Source organism: Chelonoidis abingdonii, chromosome 3, assembly GCF_003597395.2.
Source record: "Chelonoidis abingdonii isolate Lonesome George chromosome 3, CheloAbing_2.0, whole genome shotgun sequence".
Classification (NCBI taxonomy): domain Eukaryota; kingdom Metazoa; phylum Chordata; order Testudines; family Testudinidae; genus Chelonoidis; species Chelonoidis abingdonii.
The window spans coordinates 217,663,857-217,676,792 of NC_133771.1; the positions used below are offsets into that span (position 1 = coordinate 217,663,857).

Genomic DNA, 12,936 nt, shown 5'->3' on the forward strand with positions numbered 1-12,936 from the left:
CTCACAGCGTTTGTCAGGCAGAATGGCTGAGACCCTCCTTTCATAAGAACAAACCTTGTTCTGGCAGCATATGTCCCTAAATGAAGGACGCCCAGGCATCTCTCTGCACCTCTAGATCTATTAGACCAGCCCTTTGTTCTTCACTTGTAACCAGGGTTTCCAAACCCCCAGCTGTTCGTCTCTTCCTGTTAACTTTCCTCTTAAAGTCCACTCAAACTTCATCCCCCTTCTTAGTGCCTGACTCAGGGCCCACTGAAGAACAATGAAAAGACTCCCATTGATTTATTGGGCTCTGGTTCAGATCCTTAATGAGGATGGGCTGGATCTCAGAATGGGGTAACAAGAACAAATCCCTGGTTACCTCAGCCATATCGCTAACACCATCCTCTGGGAACAATCCACTCCCAAGAGCTGAGCTACCTCCACCCACATACTCCCCAAATGCCTACCGCATCAAAACCAACAGCCTTCTTGTTCCAGGGTATCCAAACAAATAGCCTCACAACCCCCCCTTCTGCACAAACAACCCACCTGAGCAGCTCTCTGTGGTAGGGGGTAAACCCTTTCAGTGCATCCCCAAGCCCTGCCTTCTGCTGCACCACTCAGAGGCCCCCCCGAGCCAGGGAGTCTGTTCAGAATCAGATCAGGGAGACAGTCAGCCACAAGGGAATGAGAGGCAGGGGCTTTGCCTGCAGCAGCCAGGACAGGGAGCTCTGGGGAAACAGGAGCTGCCCTGGTTATTGGTGTGGAGTTCACTGATTGAATGCTGCATGGCCAAGGACTGTGGGCAAGTTTGAGTTTTGCGTGGTAAAGCAGAGCTTCTTAATACCCAGAGAGGGATGTTTATGTTTGATCCGGTGCCTCTTGTGACCAGTCTTTTTGGTCACTTGGGCCACAGTGTGTGGAGGTGGAGTGGGGAGCTGAACAAACCCTGGCTGAGCTCTGTCAGTCTCCTGCTGCCAGCCCACATCACTCCTTGCCCTGGGGACACCCAGCCACAGCCCTTGACTAATCCCAGTTCAGTGCTGGCCTCAAACCCACCACGCAAGGTACCCCACTAACTGGAACACAGCAGTTCCCCATCCAGGCTGAGTGGTGGGGGCTGACATGAGCACTACCGATGATGGGAGGGGCCACCCAGACAGGGCCATGTGGATTTGAAAGGGTTCTTTTTCCACCTGCTTGTTAGAGATAAGTGGCAGGAAGTCTGCAACCTTAGGTTGCTATGTTAATGAAATTAGGGGATGATCCATTGGCTACCATAATAATACCTTGCACACATTGCTCTTCCTCCAGCATCACCACTCAGTGAATATCTGTTTGTGTTACCATACTGACTGCAGCAGCAATATCTGCAGCCCACTGCTGATCATGGTACTGCCTGTCATCACAGTTACGTTGGCCAGCTGGCCACCATGCCAGCTCCCCAGAGGCTTCTCCTGCCTGCAATAGGGCCCCTTGCTTCTGCAGTTTTGCTTTTGCCTGGTTACCTAATTACTCCAGCTAACATGGTTGATTGTTCTTGTCTGTATCAGCTCCTGCTCCTGCCAAATCCACTTGTTCCTCTCTCCTGTGATTTGCCAGTATCTATCCTCATCTCTCAGCACATGGCTGTTCTCTGTGCCACTCTCTCCTCCTCCCTCCATCCCTTTTTCACCTCTCCTTCTCTCTTGCCCAAACAAGTCCATAGTCCCAACCCTTTCTCCTACTGTCAGGAACCCAGGGCTGAACAGACCTAGCTCATTGCCCTCAGCTGATTCAGCTAATGAACCCGCCTCCTGATTGGGCTGAAGGCTCCTGCAGGCACATTCTCAGACCCTGCAGCAGGCCTCTTTGCTCAGGAGCATTTCATACCTGTGGCTATGGCCTTTCTTCTGGTCCAGCAGATACTCTGACCCTTGGCTCTGACTTATTACCTGGATTTGGTAACTTGACTCTTGAATTGGGCTCTAGTCACTAGGCCTGGCTGCCCTAGTTCCAACCAGCAGGCCAGCTTCCTCTCCTGACAAGGCCATGCACAGCCCCATCCATAATACCTCAGAGTCCTGGAAGCAGGACCTGTCCTTTTCTTTCTGTTCATAGAGCTAAATCTATCTCTGTCGCACACAGACATGCACCCCAGCCCCCTTCACCTTCAAGTCCATTCCAGATACTGCCTCTGGGGTTGTTTCCCTGGCTCATTGCTTTCTGTGCTACTCAGCACCAGTTACCACTTCACCATCACCTTAGACTCTGGCCCTCACCAGGGATCTGCAAGTCTCTGATTGGTGAAGTGACGGAGTCAGTGCAATGGGGCCAGCCTTGAAGGTCCAGATGTCTGTGTCTGTTGCAAGCGGCTCCATACTTCCACCCATGCTGTGTACTATGCATGGGATGTCCTCCTGGAATTAACCAATGAGGCTACTGCCCTCTTTCTTCAAACCCCAGACTGGCTGTTACGTTTACAGGCAATAGGCAGGGCTAGTAGGATATTTTCCATCGAAACTGGTTTTTGATAGAAAATGAAACAACCTCTTTTCCCCTGCAAAAAGTGTCTTTTCCATGGAAAATTTTGACTTTTCATCAAGGAACCAAAGTCCCATATTTTTCAGTTTCAATGAGAAGTTGAAGATTCTGTGGAAAATTTCGACAACAACTATTTTCTTTTAACTTTTGTCAAAATTTTCCATGAACACCCTTTCCCACATCTTCTGTCCAGCTCTAGTTATAAAGCAAGTGGGGAAAGCTGCATTTATTTCATAGTCTTCTAATGCTCCTCTAGGTATATGGGGCCATCAGACTCCACAGTAGTGACCGATGTAACTACATGATCTTAGTTTTGTTATCCTCCTTGTCCTTCCCTCCTCTTGACAAAGATACAGATGAATGTGACAGGCAAGTCAGATGTTTGGGGCAGGAACTGATGCACTGATACAGCACAGCCTCCATCCTGATTGGGACCAAAAGGCACTTCCTGTTAGAAAGGATAAATCATCACGATAATGTAAATGCAAAAATATCAACACTGTGACTTACAAAAATCCACATCTCTCTCATCCATTTCTATTATGCAACTACATCTATAGAAGTATATGTGCCAGATGCTGCTGCTTGTCATGAAGACTGTCAGTGTCCATACTTCACAGATAATCAAGTTTATAAATGTAATAAAATCAATAACAAGATATTAATTGCCAAAAGCCTGTTTTTCATAATGATTTTATTTTGATTTATGAAATGCTACAACCCAGCCATACTTGCTTGACTTTAAGTTGGGACTGTCCAAGTGATATTTAAAAGAACTCAAATGCTAAAAACAATGGAATCTACTAGCTAAGGTCCTGATCCTGCAACCCATGTAAATGTCCTCTTTGCTTTACTCCCATGCGTAGCCCCGTTGAACTCAGAGGAGCTACTCATGTGAGTAAAATGATGCAGAGTTACAGGATTGGGGCCTAAGGATATTTCAACACTTATTTTACTCCCTTAATGTCATACTTCTTAGAAATATCAAGCTGTTTACCTGCATGGTGCTTAAATAATGCACGGCAAACACTGCCGTGATATGGGAGAAGAGTATACCTTGTCTCTCCAAAAATCTCAACCACAAAGGAGTTAAAAGCACTGTTGCCAATTCCTGCAGTTTTATTGTGAGACTCATGACATTTAGTATGTTTCTTAACTTCCAGCTCCTGGAGTTCTGTGATTAAACAGGAATCTCGGCTTTCACTTAAAAATTAAGTTTCCAGCCGTCAATTGTGGAGAATGCCTGAAAATGTGACCCTTTAAAGGCACAAACCCAGAAGGCAAACAAAAAACCTGTGAACATTTATTATTTTGATAAATCTCATGATTCTGAGGCCCTGACTCATGATTTAGAATGCATGGGGGTTGGCAGTGCTGAAGGAGAGTGTCCCCAATGTGATTTCTAGTACATATCACTTCCAAGTCATAGCAGATCGCCTTTCTTCTCCAGCACACACATTGTTGCCAATGCTCACAATTCTATTGTGAGTCTTGCCATATTTGGTGATTGTCTTAAATCTCCAGCTGCCAGAGTGAGATGCTTATGGGAGAATTTCAGCTTCCTTTTAAAACAACGGTAAGTTTCAGGTCCTCCTGATTGCAAAAAAACCCCTTGAAAATGTGATCTGAGTGTATCCTAAAAACTCAAGTGCCGGAAGGCAAATAAAATGACCCCACAATGTATTATTTTGTAAAATCTCATAATTTTTAAGCCAGTGTGGTGATTTTGGGGGTCTGACTCCAGATTTTTGAAGCCTGGAGGTTGGCAATCCTGCATTTTGAAAGTCTCTCTTCCCTTTTATTCTAGCTCAGGTCTCTCAAAACTACAGGCCACAGTCTACAGCCCTCCCCTTCTTGGTGCCAGCAGTGTGGACTACATATCCCAGCATGCAATCCTCCATCTGGCGCTTGAATGGCTGGCTGCTCAGACGTTGTACCAAAGTCCAGCATTGCATGCTGGACCCCGTAGTGTTCACCTGCTGCTGTCATGGGATGGAGTAGCAGATAGTCGCCCTGTAGAGGAGGTTGTAGCTTAGTTTCTGTTTAGCAGAATATTGGCTGGCCTCCCTGCTGCAGAGAGGGGCCAGGAAAGGTCTGTCCCTGTCTGCTCATCTAGCTTGGTCTGCTTGGGGGAGGATCATGTGATTTCCTGCCTCCAAGCCCTGCCCTGTTTGCAGTGTGTGTTTTCTTGCTGCTGCCTCTGCTTTCTGGATTTCACCTCCTCAGTTGTCTGCTTACCTTGGTGTTGTGGTTTCCCTCTTGTTTTCCAGAGACATCCGGCTGCGAGGTGAAATGACAGAGGTGACCAGAGAGGTGTTTGGACACTTGCCCCAGAAGGCAGGAGGAGGGGCTGTTGAAAAGTTCCTGCTGAAATCAGACAGTGTTAAAGTGGAGATTATCTCCTTAGGCTGTATAATCACGGCACTGGAAACCAAAGGCAGGGATGGGAAGCTCTCCGACATTGTCCTAGGTTTTGATCGCTTGGAAGGTGGGTTTAAGTCCATTTTTTCAAAAACAATATGCATTGACCTAGCTTCTTGGTTATTTTCTTTCCAATCCTCTTCTAAGGCACCTCTCACTAGGCCCCTGGTTCGCCATGGCCCTGCCCCCAGCGTAGTCCTCTGCTGTAGTGCACAGGGGGTGCAAAACACTACCATATCCCAGTGGTGTTGTGTTCCATCCACCCACACTGGTGTGAGTGACTACTACATTATGGGCAAGGCAATGGAGAGGCTTCTATTTCAGTCAGTGTGTGTGGGGGGAGAGGAGGAGGGTTTGCAGGTTGCCATTTGCTTCAGTGGAAGCAGGATCATAGAATCCCCACCACAAGAGAAGAAAAACTTCCTTCCCCAGTCCAGAAGGACTTTTGCTCTTTAGAACAAAGGCTTTCAATCACAGCACAGCATCTGGAACTGTACAATTAGAAAAGAGATGACTAAGAGGGGATATGACAGAGGTCTATAAAATCATACTAGCGTGGAGAAAGTGAATAAGTAAGAGTTATTTACCCCTTCATAACACAAGAACCAGGGGTTGCCAATGAAATTAATAGGCAGCAGGTTTAAAGTAAAGTATTTCTTCAAACAACACAGAGTCATCCCATGGAACTTGTTGCCAGGGGATGATGTGAAGGCCAGAAGTATAACTGGTTTCAAAAAAGAATTAGATAAAATCATGGAGATTAGAATGTAACCCCATGCTCTGGGTGTACCTAAATCTCCAACTGCCGGAAGCTGGGACTGGACAATAGAGGTGGAGCATTCAAAATTACCCTGCTCTGTCCATTCCCTCTGAAGCATCTGACACTGACCAATGTCAGGGCCAGGATACTGGGCTACATGGACCGTTGGCCTGATCAGTAGAGTCGTTCTTATGGCTATGAGATACATTATTATAACTTTAATTACTGTAGCAGCTAGAGGCCCCAATCAAGAATGAAGCCTTGAGGAGGATGGTCAAATGGTGAGGGCCCCAAGCTGGGACTTAAGAGATCCTGGGTTCAGTTACCTGCTGTGCTGCAAACTCCTTTTGTGACCTTGGGGAAGTCACTTATCCTCTCCATGCCTCAATTCCCCAACTATACAAGGGGATAATTCCCTATCCTGCCTGATGGCAGAGCTGTGCAAATAAATGCAACAGCATGTGAAGTGCTCAGATATGGTGATGGGAGCCATAGAAGAACCTTAGATAAATTGTGCTAGGTGTGTACAACCACAAACTGGGATAGTCCTTGCCCAGTATGTAACCTTTACCTCTTAGCACCCGAGTGTCTCTCTGTCAGTTGCACTGGAGTTGCTCCTGGTTTACACACCTATGCAAGTGAGATCAGAGTCAGGCTTGCAAAACTTGAAAATGGGGCAGGGGCCATGTATGTGTTCTGTTTGTACAGCACCTACATGGTTCTGGCCCATGGCTAGGGCTCCTGGGCACTAAGGTCATACAGATAATTAATAACACTGGGAATGTTGTCAATCCCCGGCTGTCCCTGACTGCAGCAGCAGAGCTGGATGGACAGGTTGGGGACTTATGGATCATTTCAGGGCAGGTGTTCCATGTGCAGGTGGCAGCAGTATGGATGCTAGTGCAGGAAGGTCTATTTGAGACCTGACAAGGGGGTGGAGGAGGCTGGCAACCTTAGTGCAGCAAAGCAGGCGGGGTTGGTGGACAAGAGGTGGGAGTGGGCATGCAGTGAGTGCAGAGTCATGAAGACCCATGAAGTGAAGACAAGTAGCTTGACCCCAGTGTGGAGAAAGAGGGGAACAGGTGGAGAGGCTTTAAGAGGGGGCAGGCAGGGTAAGTGATCCAAGAAGTTGTGCTTTGTATGGAAAGGAGGGACAGTGATGCGGATGGTAGAGGGCTGAGAGAACAAACCTGAATATTCAGGGCTCCAGGAGTGAGGGATGTGAGTGGACATTTCTGATAGTGCCTTACTAGAGTGGAGCTGACAGGCCTGTCTGTTACTCCACTGAGTCTGGTTCTTAAAAACGTTTAGTTCCTGATTCTGCCCATCTCTTGCTCATGAACTACAATGGAGCAGTGCCACTGAAATGAATGGGTTTCCTCCGACTGGGAGTTACTCTGCATTACGTTGAGCTGGGCCTTTGGAAAGCCCATGAAATAAGGCTTGACGGGGAAATGGCTGGCTTGAGGTCATTGTATCCCTAAACAGATCTGAGCCAGGTACCCAGCACAGATGAGTCCTGCAATAAACAGCTAGTCAGTCACCATCTGACTGCAAATAGGCGCTTTCTTCCTGTTTTTAAGGCAAATTATATGAGCCACTTGGAGCTCCATGAGGTGACCACTGAGGACAGAATGCCCCAGGTGTCACATTGGGACCTTGTTCTCACCTCTTCCAAATACTGAGGAAGCACTCCGAATGCTCGCTTAGCTCCAGGAGGGAACACATGCTCCAGACTTGCTGGCAGCTCCCTGGCAGACACACATCAGGCTGCTTTTATTTCATGCATTCCCTCTTCCTTGTTATCTCACAAATTGCGTGAAAGTGGGAGGCCAAATTCTACTTTTCATTCTCGATGGAGAATCTGAGAGCAGAGCAGAGACCATATATTAATCTGTTTTTTTTGTCCGAGGAATGGAGTAGATTTGGATGAATGGGTTTGATGTCTGTAGTTATTAGGGTGCGTGTGTTACTATGGTGAAGCACTAATTGGTTTCTGTGTACATTCTAATTTTCAAACCTTTCTAAAATTCATATGCTTAGTTAGGGTGGCTCAAAAATTGGCCTGTCAGTTCAGAGTCTGGGTCAAGTCTGGGGTGAAAATTTGGTGACAGTGGATGACAGTGTTCTCTAGAGTACAGACCTCTCCCCCAGCCCCCAACAAAAGGGAGAAGACCTGTTTTTTAAATGTCAGCCTTCTCGTAATGCACAGATATGGACCAGACAGGGGGCGCTATCCCCATGAAGCCCACATCACTGCACTGCCCTTGCTGAGACCTAGCATCAGTACCAAGAACTTTTTAGCTTGAATACCTATAAGCTATTGGAGTTTACTTTGTGAGCTCACCTGCTGTGAACCATGTTCATCTCCTGCAGCAGTGAGAGATTGTTAGGGAGACCTTCTCACACAATATACCACAAGGGAAGGGGAACTAGAAACTAAAATTAAAATTTCTTCCCCTGACAGTGAGGAATATTTCTATGCATTCCATACCTCTTAATAATAACACAGGTTGCCTATATCCCTGTCCTGAGGGGAGACTGTCGTCCTTCCACTATTTAGCAAGTAAACATCTGCTCCAAGGCCTTTCAGGCAAAGCCAGGAACAGATCCAGTCTCTAAAGACTGGCCCAAGGCTCCCCCCCCTCAGCCCTGCTGCCCGTTTAAGTTAATCTGCCAAGGTGGCTTGCCCTAGGCAGCAACATAGTGTCCATATATTGATTGTGAATAGGGCAAGGGCTGCAAGCAGCAAAAAGACAGTCTTGTGGCTGTGGCAGTGTGCTGGGGCTCAGAAGATCTAGTGTGTGTCCTGGGCTCTCCCACAGCCTGCCTCTGGGATCCTGAGCAAGCCAATTACAGCAGCGTGTTTTGGAGGTGACCACCAGGCTGAGATCTGCACAGAGAATGCCTCACCTCCATGGTATTTAGCAGGAAGGATTGCCTTGTGGCTAATGCATCAGCCTAGTGCTCCAGGTGGCTACACTGGGTGGGAAGTGTCACCTTAGTTCTCCATTTCCTGGCTTTTTAACATGTACATCTTGTTTAGGTGGCTGTTCTTGTAAAAGGACCTTAAACTCCACAGTTCCTAGTTTGGCAGCCATGAGTTTTGAGGAATGAAACTCTCCCATTCTGGAAGAGCACGAGGAGTGCAGGGTAGTTGTTGGGTGTGATGGAAATGGACATGCACCTCCAAGATATGCAGTTGGGGATGCCTTCTAGAACTCAAGTTAGTAAACAAATGGAGATTTGCAGACACCTTCTACATTCTCATCTTAAATTAAGACCCTTGTCTTATTGCCAGGACTGTTTTTCCCACCCCCACCCAACCCTACTTTCTGAGCTCCATCTGCCTGGCCCTAGGGATCACAGTCAAACTAGAACTTTATTTTGAATGAAATTTATTTTTGTTAGGTTATGTCAACAAACACCCCTACTTTGGAGCCACTATTGGGCGAGTTGCTAACAGAATTGCTAATGGGAAATTCACAATGGAAGGAAAAGAGTATCAGTTGGCCCTCAACAACCCACCCAACAGTCTGCATGGAGGGAACAAAGGGTTTGACAAGGTAAATCTGATCATGGTCAGACTAATTCTAATCTCCCTTGTTTTCAAACAGGAGCATCCTGTTAAAGCAAGAGGTTGATTTTAGTATGCTTTATCCCTGTGTTATTGATGTTTGAGGACAAGCTTTCTGTGCTGTGAAAGTTGACACGCTTTCCAAATGGCTTCCTTATCATGCTAATATCTCCTTGTTTTACAATGATCCTTCAGCTCTGTACAATTAAAACACCCAATCCCTGCAATTTGCACCAGACAGTTTTTACAGCTGGTAAGCTGCTCCTATTGAGGAACATTGTCTGCTGCCTAACTGGCCACTGCAGCTGGTCTGGGTCTGGACTCTACCTGCTGGGTGACTGTGAAAAGCCATTTCTCCTCCCTGTGGCTCTGTTACCCCTTGCTCCCATTGCCACGGCAGGGACCTCTTCAGTTTTAATTTTAGCAAAGACATCTTTTATCTCAAATACTAATTATACACTGGAGTCAAATGGATTCTAAAAAAAACTAAATAAGGAGTTTTAAACAGTGTAAGTCTCTTTTCCCAGTACTTGTCTACATTTGAAAACTGTTCAGTGTTTAAACTCAATTGGGTGTGCTCAGGTTCAGAGTGCTGACCTTTGTGGCCAGAGTAGACAAGGACTGGATGTGTCAGCAGTGTAATAGCTGTTAACCATCACTAGCTGAGTGGTGTTGAGCAGTACCAGTTGTCATCTAGCTGGTCAGCTTGAAGTCATCTGATTCAAAGGTTCCCAGGCAGATTACTGTATAGCATTATGTTCTTTCTGTTTGGACAGATGAACGGTCTTTATTATAAGTTTGAGATATTTTCCTGAAATATCTTCCAAATATTTTCTATGAAACCCATTTTTTTCACATGTACAAATTTTGATTTTGTTGGTTCTGTTCTTTTCAATCAGCTACAGAAATAACTGTATATAGCATTAACAAAGTCTGCTCTCAGAGCTGGCTCATGTCCTCCAAAGTGCAGGAATTAGCAGCTTTGCATTGAGCCCCCATATTTAAAGATCAAGATAAAGTAGTAAAAGTTATCCCCATTTTGTAAAACACCCTTTGCCATTTTTACCATACTTCCCATACAAGGATCAAGACATCTTTTTTGTAACCTGTATTGGCTGCCTTTTAAAAGACCCATTTGTGTTTGATTACAACCTTGTTTTGTTATCTGTAGATGCATTTTGTTCAGTTTGTAAAAATAAGTATACAGAACTTGAACTGTAAGCTCCTTGGGGCAGAAACTCTCTTTTTGTTCTGTGTTTGTGCAGTGCTTGGCACAGTGGAGTCCTGGTCTATCACTAGGGCTCCTAGGTGCAGTGGCAATACAAAGAGTATCATTTTCCAATATACACATGACCTCAATCACTCAGGTCCAGCCTCTTGTCTTTTGGGATGTCATTAGAGGCTCGATCCTGCAGGGTGCCCAGCACTCTGGTCCTGATCCAGCAAAGTCCGTAAGCACCAGCTTAACTTCAAGCACATGAGCTATCCCATTGAATTCAGCAGGATGACTTTATGTCTGTGCCCCTCACCGCCCCCTTGAGCTGGGGCCAGGAGCAGGGCTGTGGCTTCAGGAGGGGGGGATGCAGACAGGGGAAGGGGGCAGAGGCTGGGGTCACAGCTGGGGATGGGTGTGGAGTCCCAGGCCAGGGTCAAGAGTGGAGCCCCAGCCATGGGACTGGCAACATGGACCCTGGGTGTCAGGCCGGGCACAGGGCCTGGTGGCTGGGACCCCTGGTTGGTGGCTGAGACTCCAGGTGCAGCACCAGCGGCCGGGACTGGGGCCAGCAGCAGAGCACCTGGGTGTGGGGCCGGCAGACGGGACCCTGTGCAAAACCTGGGGGTGCTGCAGCACCCCCTGCACCCATAGTTCCTGCACCTATGGGACTCCAACTGCCTTAGAGCCTTCATGGACAGAAAAAAACCAAATATTTAATTTAAAAAACAAAGTAGAAATATATGTACATTTAATAGCAAATCCTTTCAGACAGTTGTTTTTGTCCATGAAGCTGCTATTCTGGGCTTGGATAACTGTTAATGGCTGGTGGGGTTTTGTGCGCTTGTGCTTTTCTTTTAATCCTGGGGGGCAATGTTCAACAAAAATTGTCAGTTTTGTGGGAATAGAATGCTGATTTTAGGGACCAGAAAACCTTAATGATCTTGCTTGGAATAGTCACTTCAATGAGATCTCCCCTTCAGCTAGTTAGGCTACGTCTACACTACGCGCCATTTCGGCGCGTTAAAATCGATTGCTCGGGGTTCGATATATCGCGTCTGGTCTAGACGGGATATATCGAACCCAGAGCTCGCTTAGATCGATTCCGGAACTCCACCAAAACAAACGGAGTTCCGGATTTGACATGGCGAGCCGTGCACATCGATCCCGCGCGGTGAAGACGGGTGAGTAAATCGATTTTAGATATTCGATTTCAGCTACGCTATTCTCATAGCTGAAATTGCGTATCTAAAATCGATTTTCGCGCGTAGTCTAGACGGGGCCTTAGTGTGTATGTACAGGGTCTAATAGGAAGGCCTTTAATCCCCCAAGAAGTGCTGTTACCATAGTGCAGTAGATGTCATGTTACCAAATAGTCATGTTATCAAAGCAGACGCAGTGTAACCAAAGGCCAGATCCTTAGCTGGGGTAAATCTGCATAATTCCACTGAACTACACATTTACATCAGTGAGGGATATGGGCCAAAAATGCATAACATTTTTTTTCTATGGTTTCTCCTACTGCACAATGAAAATGTCATCACTGAAGTCTTAGCTGCAATAGTAATTATGCAGTAGTACTTATTCTAAACATGTAGGTTATTTCTTTTAAACATTCTGTGAAGATTATTTTAAAGAGTAAAGAAGAGATTTCAGGACAGAAATTCAGCTTCGCAAGTGGGACACAATGTCCTGTGCTGTTGTTAAACTGACAGCTAGGAGAAGAGAGAGAGTAAGATTAATTTTTGCAACTACATCTCCTACCACACAGACCACATGATAAATAATGTTTGGCGCTCCAGAAAGCTGGTAAGAAACTAATCTTGCTTTCCTGGTCTGAGTTATATGAAATCAGTCAGGATTATATAAAATTACATCCTTGCCATGTGACAAGGAGTTAGTAGCCACTGACTGCAGCAATTATTTTTCCATTCTGTGACATTGGACTCTCATTTCCCCACTAGCTAGTTTTGACTACCTCCTTCCTTCTCTGTGTGCTTGCTGTGGTATAGCTGTTTAGAACGCAGGGTCAGTACTTGTAGCAGTCCCACTTGCAGAAAGACACATTACAACTGACCTGATTATTTGATTTCCATGTCTGGATGAAGACCATGCGCATCTGCAAAGAGAAGAGCATGTGAAGGTCCATTCAGCCATGACAAATAGAGAGCAGGCTGATGTAACTTCATTCCAATTAGAAGGAAGCTGACTAGGGAACTTGGAGGATGAAACTCTAGGCGATATGAGAATAGTGCGATTCAACTAGTTATTGGTCCTGTCCGTGTGTCCAGAAAGCTGGGGAAATCCCAGAGTCTTTGCCGTCCTGACCCAAACCCAGAAAGCAAATACACAGGATTATAGTTTGCCTATGATTTCCCCTGTTAGAACACCTTCCTGCCATGGAGCTCAAAGCACTTTCCAAGTGTGAATGAATTAATACTCAGGATAGCACTGTAAGGC

The 12,936-nt window shown here is 46.2% G+C and overlaps 1 protein-coding gene across 5 annotated transcripts in view; it reads left to right on the forward strand.

The window, feature by feature from the left end:
• The window catches only part of GALM (galactose mutarotase), a 79,175-nt gene that overhangs the window by 32,912 nt on the left and 33,327 nt on the right, over positions 1-12,936 (forward strand). The window contains exons 1-3 of one of the 5 annotated variants that reach the window (XM_075064554.1): positions 4,405-4,529; positions 4,776-4,993; positions 9,098-9,252. In XM_075064554.1, coding sequence (XP_074920655.1) covers positions 4,798-4,993; positions 9,098-9,252 — 351 coding nt within the window. In that variant the 5' untranslated portion in view covers positions 4,405-4,529; positions 4,776-4,797. Of the gene's footprint in view, positions 1-4,404; positions 4,598-4,662; positions 4,994-9,097; positions 9,253-12,936 lie in introns of those variants that run through there. The other 4 variants (XM_032779214.2, XM_032779215.2, XM_075064553.1 and 1 more) reach the window with 4 other exon arrangements.